This window comes from Panthera uncia, chromosome B4 (assembly GCF_023721935.1).
Source record: "Panthera uncia isolate 11264 chromosome B4, Puncia_PCG_1.0, whole genome shotgun sequence".
Lineage (NCBI taxonomy): Eukaryota > Metazoa > Chordata > Mammalia > Carnivora > Felidae > Panthera > Panthera uncia.
The window spans coordinates 18,308,128-18,333,277 of record NC_064809.1 but is presented as its reverse complement, the minus strand read 5'-3'; the positions used below and the strand labels follow the sequence as shown (position 1 = coordinate 18,333,277).

At 38.7% G+C, this 25,150-nt stretch overlaps 1 protein-coding gene across 1 annotated transcript in view; it reads right to left on the bottom strand.

The window, feature by feature from the left end:
• Positions 1-25,150, bottom strand: part of PLXDC2 (plexin domain containing 2) — a 446,547-nt gene that overhangs the window by 216,944 nt on the left and 204,453 nt on the right. The window contains exon 3 of the mRNA XM_049624674.1: positions 594-740. Within this exon, the coding sequence (XP_049480631.1) occupies positions 594-740 (147 nt within the window). The remainder of the gene's footprint in view (positions 1-593; positions 741-25,150) is intronic.

The window sequence follows — 25,150 nt, the reverse complement described above, 5'->3', positions numbered from 1 at the left end:
TTTCAGACCAAGAAAGTAATAAACCATGCAAAATGGCAGATGCCAAATTCATGTGACTTTTTAAAAAATGTTCTCGGGAGGCCTGGGTGACTGAGTCGGTTTAGCGGCCGACTTCGGCTCAGGTCATAATCTCATGGTTCGTGGGTTCCAGCCCCGTGTCAGGCTCTGTGCTGACAGCTTGGAGCCTGGAGTCTGGTCCGGATTCTGTGTCTCCCTCTTTCTCTACCCCTCCCACACTCATGCTCTGTCTCTGTCTCACTCTCAAAAATAAACATTAAAAATTTTTTAAATGCTCTCTAAATTCATAGATTAAAAGAAAACAAAATCATCCAAGAGCAATCTCAACTTTGAATATTCAATTCATTATCTTACTAGAGAAATTAATGGTTAATTTAATTAATAGTTAAATTGATAGTGGCTTCTCAAAATAATTCTTCACTTTCTATAATACCTTATATTCAATTATGAATCTAAATTGCAATTGCAGAACTAAATAGTAGAAAGTGATCATAACAAACAACATTTATATGCCAATTAAAGCAAAAATTTTTTCATAGCAGAGAAAAGGAAACTCAAAATGTCAAAGCACTTACTGCAGCTTGCCGGTGAGTATTGGACAAAATTCCATGGATCTTCACTTTGTCTTTTTCCATCTGGTCTATGTTCACCCACAAATTCCGGCTGGCTGAATCGGAGGGACCATATATCCGAGATATATAGTAATTGTGATCTGTGTCCTCCTGTAATAAAAGAATAATGCACATCAAGAACAGAGATAGCATGGAAGAAACTTGAAGGCATTACGCCAAGTGAAAGAAACGCGACAGAGAAAGACAAATACTGTCTGTTCTCACATATATGCAGAATCTTAAAGAGGTGAACTCGGGGTGCCTGAGTGGCTTAGTCAGTTAAGTGACTGACTCTTGATTTCAGCTTAGGTCATGATCTCACAGTTGTGAGATCCAGACCCGCATGGGGCTCTAAACTGGGCATGGGGCCTGCTTAAGATTCTCTCTCTCCCTCTTCTTCTGCCCCCCTCGCCCTTCCCACCAACCTTCCCCTGGACTCACACAGGTTTTTGTGCTCTCTAAATAAATAGACAGATATAAAATAAAAATACAATACAATACAATACAGTAAACTAGCTGAACTCATAGAAAAACAGAGGACAATGGTGGTACCAGGGGCTGTGGGGTGGGGGGGTGTTGGCTAAAGAGTACAAATTTCCAGTTATAAGACAAATACGTTCTGGGGATGTAATCCACAGCATGGTGACTGTAGTTAACAATACTGTATTATATACTTTCAGGTAGCTAAGAGAATAGATCTCTCACCACGAAAAATAAATGGTAATTATGTGATGTGATGGAGGTGTTAGCTAATGCTATGGGGTAATCATTTTGCAGTATATAGTACACCAAATCAACAGGATGTACACTTTATTTATTTAAAAAAAATTTTTTTTAACGTTTATTTATTTTTTTTTGAGACAGAGAGAGACAGAACATGAACGGGAAAGGGTCAGAGAGAGGGAGACACAGAATCTGAAACAGGCTCCAGGCTCTGAGCTGTCAGCACAGAGCCTGACGCGGGGCTCGAACTCACGGACCCTGAGATCATGACCTGAGCCGAAGTCGGCCGCTTAACCGACTGAGCCACCCAGGCGCCCCAACAGGATGTACACTTTAAACGTATACAATGTTCTATATAAATTCTATCTCAATCAGGCTGGGAAAAAAAAAGCATTTAAGTCACTATATACCCAATGTATATAATTGCCAGCGTTATACACAGAGTTCCATTAAAAAGAAAAAAAAAAAAAAAGCTCTCAAAAGGAGAAAAAAAAACACAAAACCCTAGAGATACTGTCCCTAAAATTCTTTAAAAATCAAACAAAAATGATATTATGCAACTAGAAATATTACTATTCTTCAAAATAGCCAGAGGAGTTAAATAACCTCTGAAGGAAGTGAATTAGATTTAAAAATAAATAAAATAAACCTCTTTAGAGGAAATTGTTAAATAAAACACAGAGAAAAATATACACTCTGTTTACAATAGTCTTTTTACCACAGTAATTGTAGGGATCTAATTGCTGCCCAAACAAAATGTCACTTTTGGAGCTATTTACTGAAAACCTGAACTATAATTACTATTGAGTGACAACAAACCCAAACTTCTCTTCTTTAAAACGAGGTCTTTATATGAAGACCTGCTTTCAGTTAATGATCCCAGAAATGGAAATAATACATTTTTCCCCTATAATTTGGGTTATTAAATTCTACTTTTATTTGAATTCTCACTATTGATTATCACAATGGTGCCTGTCACAAAGCCTTTAATTTTTGTGCTCTCACTGAATGAAGAGATTTACATGTTTTAAAAGGCAATTTTACTGAGGAAAACCCAGAAAAATCATATGATTCTCGACTAACTTGGACTGCAGTTAATTTTTTCTAAACATAAAATATAATTGTGCTTATCGATTTGAGGAGTCTGCTAGGTAAAATAAATTTAAAAACATTCATGTCTGATGAATGTTTGTACGAATGTAAGGATAATGTTTGTAAGAATGTATGTAGGAATGTAAGAATAATGTTTGCCAAATACAGTGTATGTGATTTGAATCATAAAGTTTAGAATGTGAATTTTGTCTAATGCATTTGTTACTGAAGTGCTAATTGAATAAAATACGATTATTCTTGAAATCTAGTGAAAACAATTCCATGTACCTTTCAAGTCATCAGGCTAGAAATATATAAAACTGACTACATAAAGGAAAGGAATTTCCTATGCAGCATTCTAAATAGGTTTTGTCCCATGACCAAAAGAAAAAATATGACCTTAGATATAAATCTTGATAACAGTGATGAAATGTTAACAGTAAGATAAAAGAAAAAATACTAGGTAAACGTCCAACCTCCAATTGAACTCTGGGTATCAGATACAAATTATGGGTACAACCCTGATGAAAGATAAAAAAAAGTTCTTTAGAGAAAGGAGGAAAAAAAGGAGATACAAAGAAAGAAGCATGAATAAGATTTCATGCAGCCCAAGAGAGATTTCATATCCTAGTGGTTTTCTAGCACTCCTTTCCAGAACATTATGACACCGACTGCCTGGGTTCTAGGAGGTAACGAGCATTTGGTTGTGTCTTCGTCACATGTAGAACTCCTTCCTACTGTCTGGTGCTTCACTACCAGAAGCTTTGTGGCGGGTACCCTCCATGACATTGGGCACAAGCCATTCTGCCCATGTCATTGTTACTGGCCACAGTAGCTGGGGGGCACCGGAAGCACACAACCTAAAAGGAACCAATTCATGAGACATGTAGGAATTCAGGTAAAGAGGAGATAACTGCCCTTATTGTGATTTCTGAGATATGTAGGTATGAGACCTATGACTACTGTGCCACCATTTGCTACCATGAAGAAACCCTGCCTGAAGGCAAAGCAAACATGGATAGAAACAGAGCCATTATCTCTGAAAAAAATAAAAAAAAGAAAAAAGAAAAGAAAAGAGAAGGGATGAGAAGAGAAGAGAAGAGAGAAGGAAAGGAAAGAAAAGAAGCCAGATCAAGTGCATCTAGCGCATTCTGGGCTTGTACACTTAGCTGAACCATTAAATTTTTTAATTGTCAAATCCCTTAAATAGACACTTTTTCTAAAGAAAAAGTGTCTGTTTAAGGCTAACATCCAGATGGCTAACAGACACATGAAAAGATGCTCGACATCACTTATCATTAGGGAAATGCAAATCAAAACCACGATGAGATACATTACACCTGTCAGAGTGGCGAAAATGAACAACTCAGGAGACAACAGACATTGGCGAGGATGTGGAGAAAGGGGAACCCTTTTGCACTGTTGGTGGGAATGCAAACTGGTGTAGCCACTCTGGGTAACAATATGGAGGCTCCTCAAAATATTAAATAAAACCACCCTAAGACCCAGCAATTGCACTACTAGGAATTTATCCAAAGGACACAGAAATGCTGAATCAAAGGGACACATGCACCCCAATGTTTATAGCAGTGCTATCAACAACAGCCAAATTATGGATAGAGCCCAAATGTCTATCAACTGATGAATGGATAAAGAAGATGTGGTATATAGACATAATAGAATACCACTCAGTGATGAAAAAGAATGAAATCTTGCCATTTGCAACAACATGGATGGAACTGCAGGGTATTATGCTAAATGAAATAAGTCAGAGAAAGACAGGTATCATATGATTTCACTCATATGTGGAATATGAGAAACACAACAGATGAACATAGGGGAAGGGAAGGAAAAATAAGATAAAAACAGAGAGGCAGGGAAACCAAAGACTCTTAAATACAGAGAACAAACTTAGGGTTGCTGGAAGAGAACTGGTGGGGGGATGGGTTAAATGGGTAAAGGGCATTAAGGAGGGCACTTGCTAGATTGCTCACTGGGTGTCATATGTAAGAGATGAATTACTGGGTTCTACTGAAGCTAACACAACACTGTATGTTAACTAACTTGAATTTAAAATAAACAAACAATTAAATAAACAAACATCAAAAAAAAACCACCTTGAGTTGGATTATTGTCAACCAAAAGAATCCTACCTGACAAACATGTTTTGGTAACTTTCAAGAGACTTACGCAACATTGAATAAGGCAGTCTCATCTACAGATTTATAGATCTTGATAACAAACATGTTTTCAATTCTGGTATTCTAGCTAATTATACAGTAGGAATGGAAACTTGTACCTAAACTGCCGGAAATCATCAAGTCTGAATTACAAATGATAATGATTCATTTAATTTTTCCATGAATCACATATAAGGGGCGTTTTGAAAAAAACAATAAGTTCAAATAAAACTTTCAATTTTTCTCCCTATTTTTTGTATTATTATAAAGAGTTTAGCAACACAGAGATGTGATCTTTAGGTGAATGATGTAATAGAGTCTATCATGCAGCCAAATTACCATATTACCATATAAATACCAAATAGATATTCTCTTTAAAATTACATACTTTCGGTTTTGAGCTCAATATAATTGTTGCAATCAACATATCTAAAATGATTTTGGTATTTCCCTTAACCCCTAAATCTCTATAGTTAATCAAGAAATAGTCTTATAAGGTAAAGGATATCATTATACTTAAATAATGGATTATCTGCAAAAATATACATGATTTTTGTCTGATTACAATCACTGATATGTCTAACTGAAAATAATGTTCATTTTTACTTAAACCAGAGCTTCTCAAGATAATATCACATCTTTGAAAGTACTGAAAAACTAAAGACTAGAGTTTGATGTTAGACTTCTATAGCCCATGCTTGCCAAGTTGTCATGGCAACTTTCATTCAAAGAGGAAGACAATTTATGGTTTACCTAGGAATTTAGAGGCACGAGTTTATAAATTCCAGGGAGAGGTGTTTGGCTCGATTTTTCAAGGAAAGCCATAAAATAGATGTTCTAAAAATGTGACATTTTAGCACTACTAAATTATTCAAACCACATCTTGTCCTTTATAGGAGTAATGGTACTTAAAGAGTTGTCAAAAGCCACTTCAGGCACAAAGATTTCCCTTTTCTGCTCGAAAGCAAACTATACTAACACCATAGAAAATAAAACAAAACACTACTGTGATATGCCTACTTGCCAATTCATTTAGGAAACCAACTGTTACTGAAAGTGGATGGCACAGTAGGTAGCTATAAATCCTATAAATCCATGTTTCTCAAATATGCCTGCAAATGTGCAGCCGTAAACAAAGGACAAACACCAAAAATACAGAGGGAAAAATCATCATGTCTGTACCTAACCATTCTGCATCCATCAGCTTACACAATTCTAACCCAAATGTTGTCTTCTCTTCTATTATTGATGTTACATTGGTTTTATGATGGATAATTTTTATGGGTGCCTCACCCTGTCTTATGCAGTAACAGCATTGGAATTCTAAATTTATTCCACTGAGAACTTAAAAAAAAAGGAATAGATTGTATGAACATCACTGTGCTAGTCACTTGAAATATATAATCAAAGTTCTTAGGTATTTAGCGTCAAATCAATTGGTTGCCTTCCAAAGACTGTTTCATAATGAATAAAGGAATATAATGTGAATGGTTCTTACCAAGTGTTAATATATAGCAAATATATTACTTTGTCACATAACATGAGTTCTCAAGGACCACATAATGCTCATAAAGGTTTAAAAGTAGTATTTTAAAATATTATTTGTGTATATTACATTCCTTAAAACCAGAGTTAAAATATAGTTCTCTAGGATCTAAAAAATTAATGTTCATACAAGAAGCTAAAAGAATATGGTACAATAATAAAATAAGAAAAACAGTGAGCTGATAGCACTCAGGGAAATAATTATGGAGATGAATTTATTAGCTGCAATAAGAACGGAATACGCATGACAAAATTCCTATTTAGGGCATAGAAAACAGTCTTGAGACGTGCACACAAATGAAGTGGAAAGGACGAAGAAAATAAGTATCTAGGATACATCATATAAACTATAGAAAAAGATCATATATATGATATATACATACATTACATGTATATACACACACACACATACATGTAAAGACACAGAAATGTATTTTATTTATTTATTTTCATGTTTATGTATTTTTGGTACAGAGGATCTGAAGTGGACTCTGTGTTGACAGCAGAGAGCCTGACACAGGGCTTGAACTCACCAACCGTGAGATCATGACCTGAGGCAGAGTCGGACGCTAAACTGACTGAGCCACCCAGGCGCCCGAAAAGTTTTTTTTTTTTTTCATGTATTAGGAGAACAATTATTCCGAGGTAACGAAGACTAGAATCTATATATCATGTCCCAAGAAAAGATACAATAGAATTTTGAATATTAAGAAATTTCCTGGTGAGGGGCAGCAGGGACTTGCACAAATGGCGGTGTAGGGAGATCCCGTACTCACCTCCTCAGGGACACACCAATCTACAACATATGAATCATTTCCCTCTGAAAAAGATCTGCAAACTAGGTGAGCTGCTTTTCTGCAATAAAGGATAAAATACCACATTGGGATGGGCTGGAGGAACAGAGACGTGGTCTCACCAAAATCCCACCCCGGGTGTGAGGACACACAACAGGGAAAGGTCTCACCTGCTGGGCGCCTGTCCTGGAGGAGCAAGGAGTTGGTGACCCACATTAGGCGCCCAGACACCCCTGGGATCGGCACCAGAGAAATGAGCCCCTAAAATATCTGGCTTGAGAACCAAGAGTGCTGATGTCCAAGGGGCCCAAAGTGCTATAGGAAACTGAGATTCCCTTTTTAAAAGGTTTGAGTTAAGTCTCACTTGCCTCCAGACTGACTAGGGGAAAAAAAAATAAATAAAAGCAATTTGGAAAGCACCTGGACTATATGTGAAATTCATTTGCTAATCTAAAAGCATCTGCTGCAAAAATATAACTTCATACATACATACACCTGCTGTAATAGGCGGAATGACTGACTAAGCCAAGGCAGCTGCTGTAGTAGGTGGACAGGTGAAACTCTCTCTCCCTGGAGATGGAGGCACTGGGGGATGCCATCTCCACTTACCCGGCTAGCACAGGTAGGTGAGCTCAAACTTGGCAGCCTCCTGACCGCTTGCCAAGGCAGGCGGGGGTGAGTGGTGGTGGTACTATCTTGCTGAGGCCGGAGAGTGCAGCTGGTGGCAGGGCCCCCTTGTTCCACGGTTGGGGCAGGGGAGGGCGAGTGGTCGTAGCATTCTCCAGCTCCCTAACCAAAGTCTGAGAGCGTGGGCAGTTGCAGTACTTTACCCCCCACCCCGCTCCCTGGCTAGGGTTGGCGAGCCTGAGTGGTCACGGCATTCTGCCACTCCCGACCTAAAGCTGGCAGACGTGCGCGCGCACGCACACACGCACGCGCGTGCGCGCACACACACGGACAGAGAACTCTCCTGTTGCATTCCTCAAGCCCACAGGTGTGTGCAGTCAAGACATTTTCCCTGCTGTCTTTATGAAGACCCTACACCCTCTAGCTGCCTAGCTAAAGCTAGTGGGTGTATGCAATCCACACAAGGACCCCCCCCCCCCCCCGCCTTTAACTCTTTAACTGCCTGGCTCCCCAGGGAAGGTAAGAATCAGAAGGATAGTTCCTGAGTTCTTCTCAGGCCACCGTAACCCAGTCGTCCTGTGAAAAAGGCCTATTTAACTTAGTCCAGAGCTTCAGCCTGAGAAATAGGCTTTGGGTTTCGCACACATTTGGAAGCTGAGGAGGTGCCCCCAAAGGATGTAAGCAGGGAGCCAGCATACTTGCACACCCACCCCCCTTCCGGCCTCACTACAGCTCAGCTCAACAGAACAGAGTTTAAATACTCATCTGGAGCCCCAAGTTTTGCAACTGTCACCCAGAGGACACCTCCAGATCCCCTGGCTTGGAGGCCAGCAGGGGTTATGATAATGGCCCCACAGGACCATAAGTATTTATACTGTAAAAACTGCTACCAGAGGGTCTGCTTTCTTGTTTCCAGCCTGAAACTAAGCGCTAAATGAGATCCCTCCATCTTGGAATACTGATGGATCTTGGCACACTCTGAAAATCAGGGACATACCAAGAATAAATCAGGGGGGTTAGAAAATCACAAAGAATCAAGAAACCACCAAGATCTAGGACAAGTTTGAACAAGAAGATTCATCATCTACACAAGGCCACTCCTTCAGACTGAGAGAAGTAGCTGTTTCACTACTACTAGAAACTAGGAGTTTCTGTTTCTAATCCAGAGAAACAAACACAGAGAGTCAAGGAAAATGAGGGAGCAGAGAAATATGTTGTGAATGAAAGAAAAAGGCAAAACCCTTGGGAAAAGACCTTAATGATACAAAGAATTCTTTACCAAGTAGATAAAGAATTCAAAGTAATGATCATAAAGATGCTCGCTGAACTCCGAAGAAGAATGGATGAACACAGTGAGAACTTCGACAAAGAGACAGAAAATGTAAGAAAGTATCAAACAGAAAGCATAGAGCTGAAGAATATAATAAGCGAACTGAAAGATATACTAGAAAAATGGAGAGGTTCAACAACAGACTGGAGCGAGCTGAGGGATGGATCAGCAAGCTGGAAGACAAAGCAATGGAACTCACCCAGATAGAGCATTAAAAGGAAAAACAAAACAAAACAAAACAACAACAACAACCCACAATGAAATCTTGCCATTTGTGACGGCATGGGTGCATCTTGAGGGCTAATGCTAAGTGAAATTAAGTCAAGTAGTCCACCTATAAGAGAAATCTAAAAAAACAAAATAAAAAGTCAGAGCCACAGATACAGGGAACAGATTGGTGGTTGCCAGAGGGTTGAGGTGCAAAATGGATGAAGGGAATCCAGAAATATAAACTTCCAGTTATAAAATAGGTAAGTCACTGTGATGTGATGTTCATCATTAGGATACAGTCCCATGAATAATACTGTATTAACTTTGTATGGCAACAGATGATAACTAGATTCATTGTGGTGATCACTGCACAATGTATACACATATGGTGGATCACTATGTTGTACATCTGACACTAATATAATATTGTATGTCAATTATACCTCAATACATTTTTTTTTAAAAATCAAAAAATGAAGAAGTCTCACAGACATTTGGAAAGACAAACCAACTTATCCATAAGGGATTTCTTCCTCCATAAGGAGGAAAAAAAGCTTTGATAGTCTGATACTTCTCCATGAGATCCAGTGGAAACAAGGTCTACACAATCACCAAGTAGAAGAAAGTTACGACTCAAGAAGTTTTTGCCCAACAAATCTATAATATAAATATAAAGGCAACAAACATATGTTTTCTTGCTTTCTATCTTTCTTTTTTTTTAAAGATGTGTCTGGAATCTTGGAAACTTGACTGCTCTACATTCTCTTACAAGTGGACCTTGAGAGCTTGTTTGAAGGTTCTAGCAGAGCACACAGCTACTTGTATACCCTTGACTGCAATACACTCCTCATCTACCGGGGAAGGTCATCCTCTTCCACCTACGATGCAGCTTCAGGAGGGACTCACATGGAGTGCTAAGGGAGGAAGGGGACACCTGCTTCGCCAGCCAGATGAGCCGAATCAACCCTGGCAATTAATGAGGTGACAGATGTCACAGCCAGATCACCCTGACATCCACATATTTTTCATAAGTAAAAATACAGAGAGGAAATACCATAAATGAGACTTTCTTAAAATGTAGTACCTAATTATACAATCAAGGGGTGACTCAAACATGGACACAGGAATGGAGAAGCTCTCGTAAACATACTGATGGTGAGCACCTACTCAACGGAAATTGCATTAAGGGAAATAAGACAATTTCATTATTATGGTTATAAGTCAGAATATAGATGATATGAATCATGAAAATACAAAAACAGTCAATAATCATATTTCATGCCAGGTAATAGATACATAAATCTAGAGGACAGAAATATAGTTCTAAAAATAATAAGCCCAAATTTTAAATTTTTTATCCAAATTTTTAATTTCAAGAGAACCTTTTAATGCAAAAGTCTGAAACTAGTGGCCTACAGATGGCATGCATGTCGCCAAAGGACAGCAGATACAAAGTTAAATTCATTATTTTCCTGAAATACAATACAGTGCAATCTCAATTTTACAAAATTGCATCCATCTAAATATAAATGTATACCTCTACTCTCCTATCTCTCTATCTTCTCTGGTTACACACACACACACACACACACACACACACACAGAAGTATAAAAGATATTTACCATATACCAATTGGTTACCTCTAGGTGATGAGATTTGGGGAAGTTTCTTTTCCCTTAACTGTATTACTTGAAATTTTTAGGATAAACATTATATATGACCACTTTATTTTCTTTGTCTCCACATAAAGCACTAAAAAAATATGTGAAGATGCTTGAAAGTATCAATTATTGATTCCCAGAATTAAATCACCAATATATATACAACAGACACAACCACAGTTAGTATAGAATTAGTATGATAGGTGCTCTGAAAAGTGCTTAAGGAAGACTCCTTTAACGTACTGTAAATCAGACACCCACATTCAACGTAGAGCTCCAAGGTCAATAACTTAAAATTGCTTTGTGAAATAGTTGATATATAAATTTCCATTAAACCTTTTCTTTTAAAATACTGGCTTCAGTAACCTAATTGATGCAGAGTGCAATCTTTTTCTCTACTTACTGTAAATGAAATTAGCACTAAAAGAAATGAAAATATTCATTTCTACTAAATTTTGAGCGAGAGATACTTAGAGTTTGAATCTAGAAAATGATTTTATGTTGTAAGTACTTTATAGAAGCATGGCTAAATCATCTCTCTTTGTTCATTCATTTATGCAGAAGTCAATTGTTTCATATGTATAATGTACAACATATTCGTCATGAGAAACATTGTGATAGAATGTATGGGAGATAATGCTAAAGAATTATTCAACAGCACTGCTAGATCTTGGTAATGTCTACAATTCTTTAAAAAATTTTTTAAAGTTTATTTATTTACTTTGAGAGAGTGAGTGAGTGAGCGAGCAGGGGAGGAGCAGAGAGAGCTAGACATAGAATCCCAAGCAGGCTCCACGCTGTCAGCACAGAGCTCCATGTGGGGCTTGAACTCATGAACCGTGAGATCATGACCTGAGCTGAAACCAAGAGTCAGACGCTTACCCAACTGAGCCACCCAGGTACCCCAATAATGTCTAGAATTCTATGAGAGACATTTAAAGAGTCGCTCATGTTTTCCTTTTAGCTATATCCTAGTGTAATCTGTGGGCTTATTTCTAGGACATGTTTTCAAGGATATCAGAAAGACATAGCAGGCTGGAGACACAGTTACATTCTGACAAAGAAGAACCGTGGGAAAGGGAAAAGTGGTGTGGTCTAAGACGTTAAACTTGTAGGCAGGTGATTTGATCTCTGGTTCTCACCAGCTCAGCTACTAGTGAGTTCTGTCACTTAGTGAAGGCTATCATGTATTCTGTTCATTACAGTGGATTGAAACTGTGAACTTCTCTGCACACACAAGTCCTCTTTTGCCAGAGGTAAAATTAGGGAGTAGGACAAGCATTCTGGACCTGAAGAAGCTATCCAGTGAAATGAGAGGGGGTTACCAGTTAGTCCTGGAACGTTGAGGATGTTATGAGACATAGAATAGACCACATGGAAAGAGATGTGAGATAAAAATCCTACCTGAACCCCCACCTTTCCCAATTACATTAATTAGAAGGTGATCTACAGGGTGTGAGGTGTGGGCAGGTACTTAAGTTATAGGAGTATCTCTTAACAAAAAACAAATGAAAGTATATCACTTTTTTTCACTGGGTTGCCAAAGAATCGAATCAGACCAATATATTTAAATACAATCGAAAAGCCTATGAACTGAATTTATAAAGGGGTATTAAATTAGCCCCACATCATTTCAGCATGATAGGAACAATTACATACTATCTTCAGAGACCCTTCAACATACAGCAGCAAATACTATAGCAATCCCCTCTTCAGATACTAAGAACAATTGCATGGAATACAATTCAATTTACTGTCATAGTGTCAGAAGAACAAAAATCAATTCCTGTATCACCTGTTGATTATATCAGATTATTGCCCCGATTCTCATTATGCACATCTTCTGCACCTACCTTCATTTCTGCAAGGATTTTTACCTACTTGGTCTATTTTCAGCATGGTCCATCCCCCTAAGCAATCTCTTGTCTATGACTCTTTATAGGCATGGTTTATTTTATCAATTCTTCACAAGACTTTTGTGAAGTGACCCCCAAAACTGCAAGATTACTTAGTAGAGTGTGAGGTCAGATTATTGTGCAAGACATATAATACGGAATTCTGGCAATATGTCTGTAATTAAACAGTTTCTGTTTTCCCAGTAACAATTTCTCACACGCACAAGATCATTTCTCGTGCTATGGAGAGAAAGGTAACCTGTATAGCCAAGGATACACAACACCCTTATTTGTGATCTTTCAAAATAATAACAACATCAGGAGTCTACAATTCAATTAAACGATTGCCTAGATCTCCAGGTGTTTTGAGATGTGGTGGCGTGTGTTCGTGTTGATGTATTTATTAAATGAAGCAGAACATATTTTCCTCCTGAATATAGTACACTTTCATCTGCCTCTGATAGAAAATTTTAAACCCTTTGCAAGAATGATCCTGGGAGACTATTCCCAGGCTTAGTGTGGTCAGAACAAAGAGGCTAGAGAAGAGAGCTTGGGGCAGTTTTGTGTGAATTATTAACATCTTTTATAAATACAAGCACGTGGTCCCCAATCCAACAGTGGCCACTAAAGAGATGCATCACCAACTTACAAGACCTCACCAAGGGCTCTGAAAATCTAGCAAAATATGTGTGATTGAAAAAAAAAGATTTAAAATGTGTATGAATGTATAAGTGTCTATTTAAATGCACAAATTAGCATTAAAACAATGTAGCCCAAAGGAGATTTGGGTTGAAGTACAGTTTCTGCCCCTAAATAGCCACTCGAAGTTCCGGGCTTTATTCTGTGTAAGAAGGAGTTAAACAAGGGATGCCTGGGTGGCTCAGTAGGTTAAGGACCTGACTCTTGATTTCGACTCAGGTCATGATCTCGTGGTTGGTGGGACGGAGCCCCGTGTGGTATCTGACAGCACAGTGCCTGCCTGGGTTCTCTCCCTCTCTCTGTCCCTCTCCCTTGTCCCTAACCCCCCTTCCAAAATAATAAGTAAGCTTTTTTTGTTAAAGAAAGTTAAACAAGGTGTCTCTCAAAGTGCCTTTCAACTAAGGTTCTGAGATCCTATAGCCACAGGCAAATAGGAAGCAATTGCTAGGTGTGGGTCAGAAGACTCTTTGCCTTATATGATATTCACAAAAAAAGCGTGCAGTTTGAAGAGCCAGTATAGGTAGCTAGTTATATAGTTAGCACTGGTACCATTTCAATAGGTACTTAATCATCCTTGTTGATAAGTTGTAACTAGCTCTAAGATTGAAGGCAAATTCATAGACCCATTGCAGGTGATGTAAGAATCCCTAGGGACACTGTGTGTGTCATCCATGCAAAGTGAATCAATCACAGGTCTTGCATACATTTTTTTATGTATGGTCTTGCACACATATATTTTTCAAATACACAAGATGATTGTGATGGGTAAAAATGTGTGATCATTTTACAGTGTTACCAAATACCCTGTAATTCTTGGTATGGTGTATTTTTTTTTAATCAGCTGGAAAGAACCAACAACAATGGTGTGGAGGGCCTCAAAATGTTCTAATAATCAAAAAAGACCATCATAATTTAAAAGGGTGAAAATTTCCTTTCTAGATTTAGCATCTGTGACTGGGCCAGAACTCAGGAACTATACACGTACTATCCTAGTCAGCTTAGGTTGCTCTAACAAAATATCATAGACTTGGTGGCTTACATAACAAAAAATATTTTTCACAGCTGGAAGAACAAGATCAATGTTCTGGCTGATTTGGTTTTGGGTGGGGGTTCTCTTCTTGGCTTATGCACAGTCACCTTCTCACTATGTCCTCACATGGCAGAGACAGAAATTTTCCCTGTGTCTCCTCTTATAAAGACAATAATCTCAAGGATTAGGGCCCCACCCTTATGGCCTCATTAATCTTAATTATCTCTGTCTCCAAATACAGTCACATGGGGGTTAAGGCTTCAACATACGAATTTCAGCAGGACACAATTCAGTCCATAGCACACACAGGTAGTTCCTTTATTAATTCTGGATCTCTAAAACAGCCCTAGATTTATTACCTTTGAAAATTCATGTCATTCTCTAGTACTCATCAAAAATTGCCATTCAAACTTTCTAATATAGAAGGACTTTTGGAAAATCCACACAGTTCTCTGCTTTGGCCTGTTTCTTAGGGGGAAAAAACCTGAGAAACAGTAGACTATGTATCATTTCAAAAGAATTATAGAAAAATTTACTCGGGAGCAACTTTAAAAAATTATAACTCAGTTGAGAATTTTCATATACCAACATCTGTGGAAAATCTGGATGGTTGCTTCCTATCAACTGGTAACTGGTTCACCAATATTCTCATTTCTAAGGTAACTGTTACTATCCCAAAACTATGCAGTCTGGTATTTCAAATGACAGGTTTTAATATACTTTTAATCAACCAGGGTTTTTTTTCATATTAATACTACTTTAATATCAAAGAATGAAACCTTTCTCCAGTCTTTTTTTTCCCCCTAACTTCTTATGTATTTTGTTTGATTGTTATAAATATCCCAGATAACAACAATGAAATAAACATTAGACATTCTGTGTTTTTATGCTTCAACATTCATTGAAATATGAATTCTCCTCAAATATCAGAGATCATCTTGTCCATAATTAGCAGAGAAGGCAATGTTCTGTAGCCTCCAATATTGTAGAACAATTTTCACAAATAAGTGACGTTCTGAACAAAAAAGCCCTCTGTTTTTAACAGAATTTTGTAGAACTGTCTTGCCTCTAAGCATACCATTGCTATTATCAAAATATGTCTCCAACAGGATGAGCGTAGAAAGTACAGCAATCGAGAAAATTAATTTCACTATTAATAGCTTATATCATGTTATGCTGGTAAAGAGAAACACTGAGAATTTAACCTAACCCAAGTTTATGAGAATGCTACTACTTGTAATAGCAAATCTAGTACCCAATTTTATTAATTATCTAACTAAAGGGATTGGTAACTACATCTAAAATGAAATTATGTATATAATTACAATAATTATATATCATATATAATTTCATATATATATATGTCATTGGAATATTGGAATTGCATTATAAAAAACCTAAGGGAGGACAGGTTAAAAAGGGCATATTATTTTTGGCAATGATTTTTAAACCTAGAAATGGTGAAATAATTTACAGGTAAGTCGTGACAATGTCTCTACTTATTTATGTGCTTCAAAACAAGTCCTCATCATAATTTTTGCATCTTCCACAATAAAATCTTTTCTCTAAATAATTTATAACAAGGTTCATATTAGTTTAGTTCTTCTCACTTCCAAAGTTTCTGGTACGCGTTTTAGGGGAAAATTAATATGCGGAAAAAAGAATGGAAATTAGGAGAAAATATCACTTTAAAGCAAATTGATTAAAAAAAAATACAAATCTATGCTTGTTTGACCTGTGGCGAACATACTCTACAAATCCAATAAAGCATGGAAAGAGGCGATGTTATTTAGTAAACTATGAATAAATGGATATACTTGAAGTGCTAAAATGAAGGGGAAAAAAGGTCCCTTTCTTTCAGCTGCCCTTATGAAGAGGTATTTTCAGTCAGCTTCAACAAACATCTAATATTGAATTAGATTCCCACATATTCTTTCCATGAATTCATTTGTTCTATCCTTGCCACGTATCACTGTTTTTTTTTGCAGTTGGTCCTTTTTTTTTTTTTTTTAATGTGTATTCGTTTATTTTTGTGGCAGGTTCGCATGGACAGTGCAAAGCCGGATGTGGGGCTTGATCCAATGAACCATTACATCCTGACCTGAGCCAAAATTAAGAGACAGATGCTTAACTGAGTTACCCAGGTGCCCCTTAATCCTTTTCTTTAAAATAAGCAAATAGGATATCAGGAAGATGGCTGTGTAGGAGGATGCTGGGCTCACCACACGTCTTGCTGGTCACTTAGATTCCACCTACACCTGCCTAAGTAACCCAGAAAACCACCAGAAGCCTAGCAGAACGGAGTCTCTGGAGCCAAGCACAGACAAGAGGCCCACGGAAGAGGGTAGGAAGGGCGGCGAGGTGGTGCGGCTACACGGACTGGAGGGAGGGAGCTGGGGCAGAGGGGCGGCCCGCCGGCCAAGCAGAGCCCCTAAGTCTGGCTGGCAAAAGCGGAGGGGCTGGACAGAGTGTGTTCCCACAGCAAGCGGGACTTGACATCTGGTAGGTTATAAGCTAACAGCTCTGCTGGGAGAACGGGAGGGCTGGAGGACAACGGGAGGGAGAGTTGTTGAGCCTGGACGACAGAGCTCAGCTTGGTGGGGAACAAAGAGCTCGCTAGCGCCATCTCCCTCGCCCATCCCCCAGCCAAAATCCCAAAGGGAACCAGTTCCTGCCAGGGAACTTGCTTGCACCTCGCAAACACCCAGCGCTGTACTCCTGCAGATCCATCCTTCCGGCGGCGGGTCTGACTCCCTCCCGGTGCAGCAGGGCCCCTCCCGAAGCTGATCTCCGAAGGAAAAGGAGCTGAGCCTGCCCCTCCTGCCCCTGTGCACCTTGCCGAACTGCCCCAGCTAATACGCCAGATCCCCAGCACCACAAGTCTGGCAGTGTGCAAGTAGCCCAGACGGGCCACGCCACCCCACAGTGAATCCCGCCCCTAGGAAAGGGGAAGAGAAGGTACACGCTAATCTGACTGCGGCCCAGCGGTGGGCTGGGGGCAGACATCAGGTCTGACTGCAGCCCCACCCACCAACACAATTTATTCAAGACAGCACAGGGGAAGTGCCCTGCAGTTCTGCACCACTCCAGGGACTATCCAAAATGACCAAATGGAAGAATTCCCCTCAAAAGAATGTCCAGGAAATAATGACAGCTAATGAACTGATCAAAAACAATTTAAACAATATAACAGAAAGTGAATTTAGAATAATAGTCATAAAATTAATCGCTGGGCTTGAAAACAGTATAGAGGACAGCAGAGAATCTATTGCTACAGAGATCAAGGGACTAAGGAACAGACAGGAGAAGCTAAAAAATGCCATTAATGAGCTGCAAAATAAAATGGAGACGACCACAGCTCGGATTGAAGAGGCAGAGGAGAGAATAGGTGAACTGGAAGATAAAATTATGGAAAAAGAAGAAGCTGAGAAAAAGAGAGATAAAAAAATCCAGGAGTATGAGGGGAAAATTAGAGAACTAAGAGATGCACTAAAGACAAATAATCCACGCATAATTGGTATTCCAGAGGAGGAAGAGAGAGGGAAAGGTGCTGAAGGTGTACTTGAAGAAATAATAGCTGAGAACTTCCCAGATCTGGGGAAGGAAAAAGGCATTGAGATCCAAGAGGCACAGAGAACTCCCTTCAGACGTAACTTGAATCGATCTTCTGCACGACATATCATAGCGAAACTGGCAAAATACAAGGATAAAGAGAAAATTCTGAAAGCAGCTAGGGGTAAACGTGCTCTAACATATAAAGGGATACCGATAAGACTCGTGACAGCTCTCTCTACTGAAACTTGGCAGGCCGGAAAAGAATGGCAGGAAATCTTCAATGTGATGAACAGAAAAAATATGCAGCCGAGAATCCTCTATCCAGCAAGTCTGTCATTTGGAAGAGAAGGAGAGATAAAGGTCTTCCCAAACAAACAAAAATTGAAGGACTTCGTCACCACTAAACCAGCCCTACAAGAGATCCTAAGGGGGATCCTGTGAGACAAAGTACCAGAGACATCGCTACAAGCATGAAACCTACGGACATCACAATGACTCTAAACCCATATATTTCTATAATAACACTGAACATAAATGGACTAAATGCGCCAACCAAAAGACATAGGGTATCAGAATGGAAAAAAAAAAAAGACCCATCTATTTGCTGTCAACAAGAGACTCACTTTAGACCTGAGAACACCTTCAGATTGAAAGTGAGGGGATGGAGAACTATTTTTCATGCTACTGGAAGTCAAAAGAAAGCTGGAATAGCCATACTTATATCAGACAAACTAGACCTTAAATTAAAGGTTGTAACAAGAGATGAAGAGGGGCATTATATAATAATTACAGGGTCTATCCATCAGGAAGAGCTAACAATTATAAATGTCTATATGCCGAATAAAGAAGCCCCCAAATATATAAAACAATACTCACAAACATAAGCAACCTTATTGATAAGAATGTGGTAATTGCAGGGGACTTTAAAACTCCACTTACAGAAATGGATAGATCATATAGACACACGGTCAATAAAGAAACAAGGGCCCTGAATGATACATTGGATCAGATGGACTTGACAGATATATTTAGAACTCTGCATCCCAAGGCAACAGAATATACTTTCTTCTTGAGTGCACATGGAACATTCTCCAAGATAGATCACATACTGGGTCACAAAACAGCCCTTCATAAGTATACAAGAATTGAGAGCATACCATGCATACTTTCGGACCACAATGCTATGAAGCTTGAAATCAACCACAGGAAAAAGTCTGGAAAACCTCCAAAAGCACGGAGGTTAAAGAACACCCTACTAAAGAATGAATGGGTCAACCAGGCAATTAGAGAAGAAATTAAAAAATATATGGAAACAAACAAAAATGAAAATACAACAATCCAAACGCTTCGGGATGCAGCGAAGGCAGTCCTGAGAGGAAAATACGTTGCAATCCAGGCCTATCTCAAGAAACAAGAAAAATCCCAAATACAAAATCTAACAGCATAACTAAAGGAAATAGAAGCAGAACAGCAAAGGCAGCCTAAACCCAGCAGAAGAAGAGAAATAATAAAGATCAGAGCAGAAATAAACAATATAGAATCTAAAAAAACTGTAGAGCAGATCAACGAAACCAAGAGTTGGTTTTTTGAAAAAATAAACAAAATTGACAAACCTCTAGCCACGCTTCTCAAAAAGAAAAGGGAGATGACCCAAATAGATAAAATCATGAATGAAAATGGAATTATTACAACCAATCCCTCAGAGATACAAACAATTATCAGGGAATACTATGAAAAATTATATGCCAACAAACTGGACAACTTGGAAGAAATGGACAAATTCCTAAACACCCACACTCTTCCAAAACTCAATCAGGAGGAAATAGAAAGCTTGAACAGACCCATAACCAGCGAAGAAATTGAATTGGTTATCAAAAATCTCCCAACAAATAAGAGTCCAGGACCAGATGGCTTCCCAGGGGAGTTCTACCAGACGTTTAAAGCAGAGATAATACCTATCCTTCTTAAGCTATTCCAAGAAATAGAAAGGGAAGGAAAACTTCCAGACTCATTCTATGAAGCCAGTATTACTTTGATTCCTAAACCAGACAGAGACCCAGTAAAAAAAGAGAACTACAGGCCAATATCCCTGATGAATATGGATGCAAAATTTCTCAATAAGATACTAGCAAATCGAATTCAACAGCATATAAAAAGAATTATTCACCATGATCAAGTGGGATTCATTCCTGGGATGCAGGGCTGGTTCAACATTCGCAAATCAATCAATGTGATGCATCAAATTAATAAAAGAAAAGATAAGAACCATATGATCCTGTCAATCGATGTAGAAAAAGCATTTGACAAAATTCAGCATCTTTTCTTAATAAAAACCCTCCAGAAAGTCGGGATAGAAGGAACATACTTACACATCGTAAAAGCCATTTATGAAAAGCCCACAGCTAACATCATCCTCAGTGGGGAAAAAACTGAGAGCTTTTTCCCTGAGATCAGGAACACGACAGGGATGTCCACTCCCACCGCTGTTGTTTAACATAGTGTTGGAAGTTCTAGCATCAGCAATCAGACAACAAAAGGAAATCAAAGGCATCAAAATTGGCAAAGATGAAGTCAAGCTTTTGCTTTTTGCAGATGACATGATATTATACATGGAAAATCCAATAGACTCCACCAAAAGTCTGCTAGAACTGATACATGAATTTAGCAAAGTTGCAGGATACAAAATCAATGTACAGAAATCAGTTGCATTCTTATACACTAATAATGAAGCAACAGAAAGAAAAATAAAGAAACTGATCCCATTCACAATTGCACCAAGAAGAATAAAATACCTAGGGATAAATCTAACCAAAGACGTAAAAGATCTGTATGCAGAAAACTATAGAAAGCTTATGAAGGAAATTGAAGAAGATATAAAGAAATGGAAAAAATTTCCGTGCTCATGGATTGGAAGAATAAATATTGTCAAAATGTCAATACTACCCAAAGCTATCTACACATTCAATGCAATCCCAATCAAAATTGTACCAGCTTTCTTCTCAAAGCTAGAACAAGCAATCCTAAAATTCATATGGAACCACAAAAGGCCCCGAATAGCCAAAGTAATTTTGAAGAAGACCAAAGCAGGAGGCATCACAATCCCAGACTTTAGCCTCTACTACAAAGCTGTAATCATCAAGACAGCATGGTATTGGCACAAAAACAGACACATAGACCAATGGAATAGAAAAGAAACCCCAGAACTAGACCCACAAACGTGTGGCCAACTAATCTTTGACAAAGCAGGAAAGAACATCCAATGGAAAAAAGACAGTCTCTTTAACAAATGGTGCTGGGAGAACTGGACAGCAACATGCAGAAGGTTGAAACTAGACCACTTTCTCACACCATTCACAAAAATAAACTCAAAATGGATAAAGGACCTGAATGTGAGACAGGAAACCATCAAAACCCTAGAGGACAAAGCAGGAAAAGACCTCTCTGACCTCAGTCGTAGAAATTTCTTACTTGACACGTCCCCAAAGGCAAGGAAATTAAAAGCAAAAATGAACTACTGGGATCTCATGAGGATAAAAAGCTTCTGTACAGCAAAGGAAACAATCAACAAAACTAAAAGGCAACCAATGGAATGGGAAAAGATATTTGCAAATGACATATCGGACAAAGGGCTAGTATCCAAAATCTATAAAGAGCTCAGCAAACTCCACACCCGAAAAACAAATAACCCAGTGAAGAAATGGGCAGGAAACATGAATAGACACTTCTCTAAAGAAGACATCCGGATGGCCAACAGGCACATGAAAAGATGCTCAACGTCGCTCCTCATCAGGGAAATACAAATCAAAACCACACTCAGATATCACCTCACGCCAGTCAGAGTGGCCAAAATGAACAAATCAGGAGACTATAGATGCTGGAGAGGATGTGGAAAAACGGGAACCCTCTTGCACTGTTGGTGGGAATGCAAATTGGTGCAGCCACTCTGGAAAACAGTATGGAGGTTCCTCAAAAAATTAAAAATAGACCTACTGTATGACCCAGCAATAGCACTGCTAGGAATTTAACCAAGGGATACAGGAGTACTGATGCATAGGGGCACCTGTACCCTAATGTTTATAGCAGCACTCTCAACAATAGCCAAATTATGGAAAGAGCCTAAATGTCCATCAACTTATGAATGGATAAAGAAATTGTGGTTTATATACACAATGGAGTACTATGTGGCAATGAGAAAGAACGAAATATGGCCCTTTGTAGCAACGTGGATGGAACTGGAGAGTGTTACGCTAAGTGAAATAAGCCATACAGAGAAAGACAGATACCATATGGTTTCACTCTTATGTGGATCCTGAGAAACTTAATAGAAACCCATGGGGGAGGGGAAGGAAAAAAAAAAGAGGTTAGAGTGGAAGAGAGCCAAAGCATAAGAGACTCTTAAAAACTGAGAACAAACTGAGGGTTGATGGGGGGTGGGAGGGAGGGCTGGGTGGGTGATGGGTATTGAGGAGGGCACCTTTTGGGATGAGCACTGGGTGTTGTATGGAAACCAATCTGACAATAAATTTCATATATTGAAAAAAAAAAGAAAAAGTTCTGGGGGTGGATGGTGATGACGGTTGCACAACAGTGTGAACATACTCAATGTCACAGAATTGTACACTTCAAAATGATCCTAATGGTAGATTCTGTGTTAATGTGTATTTCATCACAAAAAACTCCTCAAAATTTGTTAAATATTCTCAATCTCAAATTAAATGATTGGTCACTGCCATGTACAAGAACCCATGTAAAACAGGACAACCATTGATGATTACCCCCCCAAAATAAATAAAAAATAAAAAATAAAATAAGCAAATAGTTAATCACATATTTATGATAACTGGTTAATAAGTGTAGCTAACACATATGATATTCCAAATTCTCAGACTGGCACGTAATCTACATACACATTGAATCCTTACAACAACTCCCTGAATTATAAAGAAGCTAAAGTTCAGAAATACCAAGTAGGTTGCCAGGCATCACAAAAATCCAAGGAATATAAAAACAGTTGTATGTGACTCCAAATTCTATGTTTTTCCACTTCCACAATACGATTTAGATATCAAATATTTTAGAACCTCAAAAAAATTACATTTGGCTGAAATGTTTCCCTGAAGCTCCTTCTCAGGTCTTCTGTAACAGCTCTCTCACTGGTCCCAGCTTCTCTACAGCGGGGAGTAATCCTTTTTATTTTTTGTTTTATTATTTTTATTTACTTTTTTTTTTTTTTTTTTTTTTTGAGAGAGAGAGAGAGAGAAAGAGCATGAGTGGGAAGGAACAGAGAAAGAGGGAAAGAGAGAATCCCAAGCAGGCTCTGTGCTCAGCACAAAGCCCGATTGATATGGGCTCCATCCCACAACTGTGAGATCATGATGTAAGCTGAAATCAAGGATCTGATGCTTTGCTTAACTGAGCCACCTAAGTGCCCTGGGAGCAATCCTTTTTGAAGTAATCCTTTTAAATAAGCAGAAATCTGATCAAATCACTCTCCTGCTCTAAGACTTCTCATTGCACTCAGAACAAAATTCAAAGTCCTTACCAACACACTGCTTTTGACACAGCCATCTCTTCAACTTCATTTTCGCCATCACATTCCACCCCAATCACACTGGCTTTCTTGGTATCCCATGAATATGCCAATATGCTCCTAAATCATACTATGCACCTGCTGTTTTATGCAGCTGGAATGGTTCTCCCCTATTCTGTCATGCTTTATTTCTTAGTCTGTTGTAATTTCCTTTATAACACTTTTTTAAATCAGACTTTTTATTTATCATCCCTCCCACCTTTTAACCCTCCCCCCTGCCCGGGGGGTTAATCTCTATGTTCTCCGGGGTTAATCTCTATATTCTAAGAATTAGGCATTGGCTGGTACATGATAGACATTCAATACATGTTTATTTGTGTTAGAGCTTCGTTGTATTTTGCAAGGCTAGTTTCTTTGGCCTTATCAGTCCTAGAAAAGATGTCACAGTCGTAGATCCTCCTTAACAGAAAAAAAAAAAAGTGGCAGATCATACACACGCCCATCCAATTTATTCATAAGTATATTTTGTTTACTTTTTAGTTTACTCTTCTTGAAATTTTTGAACTCTGTTACAAAAACACCCAGCCACTTCTATCATAATCTACCGGTGGATAACAACCCCAAACTTCATGGGTTGAAACAACTATCCATTTGTTCAGGAGTCTGTTGAGGTAGATTGGGCTCAGCTGGGCACTGCTTCTGTTCTACATGGTGTCAGCTGGGTTCACTGCTGGTTTGTGCCAACTGGCATGTTGGCTGGGGGCTGGCTGGTTCCAGATGTTGTTGGTCACATGTTCAGGGCCTTTATCTCCATGTGCTGACTCATTCTCAAGGGGCCTAGATTGGGCTTCTTCAAAGTAACAGAATCTAAGAGGGGAAAGGCAGCAGCTGCAAGACCTCTAGAGGCATTCCTTAAAAGTGAAACAACATCACTTCCATCTTGTTCTTTTGATCAGAACAAGTCACAAGGCATTGCCTGCAATCAAGGGGTGAAAAGATCCTGCATCTTCTATAGAAGGGACTGTGGGAATTTTTGGCCTTTTTCAACCCACTAGGCCATCACAATTTTCTGTTCCTGAATGGTTGAGCTGTTTGGCTAAGTGTAACTATGGTTCTACTCTGCTCCCCAGGAGATACTGTGCCATATCTACTGTGTATTTTGACAATAACATTGAGTAGCTTCCATTTTATTCATCTAAAGGGGCTTTCATTTGGCAGAGAAGTACTTTTTTAAAAAATTTATTTACTGTTTAATTTACATCCAAGTTAGTTAGCATACAGTGCAACAATGATTTCAGGAGTAGATTCCTTAATGCCCCTTACCTATTTAGCCCATCCCCCCTCCCACAACCCCTCCAGCATCCCTCGTATTGTTCTCTATTTTTAAGAGTCTCTTATGTTTTGTCCCCCTCCCTGCTTTTATATTCTTTTTGATTCCCTTCCCTTGTGTTAATCTGTTCTGTTTCTTAAAGTCCTCATATGAGTGAAGTCATAAGATATTTGTCTTTTCCTGACTAATTCACTTAGCATAATACCCTCCAGTTCCATTCACATAGTTGCAAATGGCAAGATTTCATTCTTTTCGATTGCTGAGTAATACTCCATTGCGCGCACACACACACACACACACACACACACACACACACACA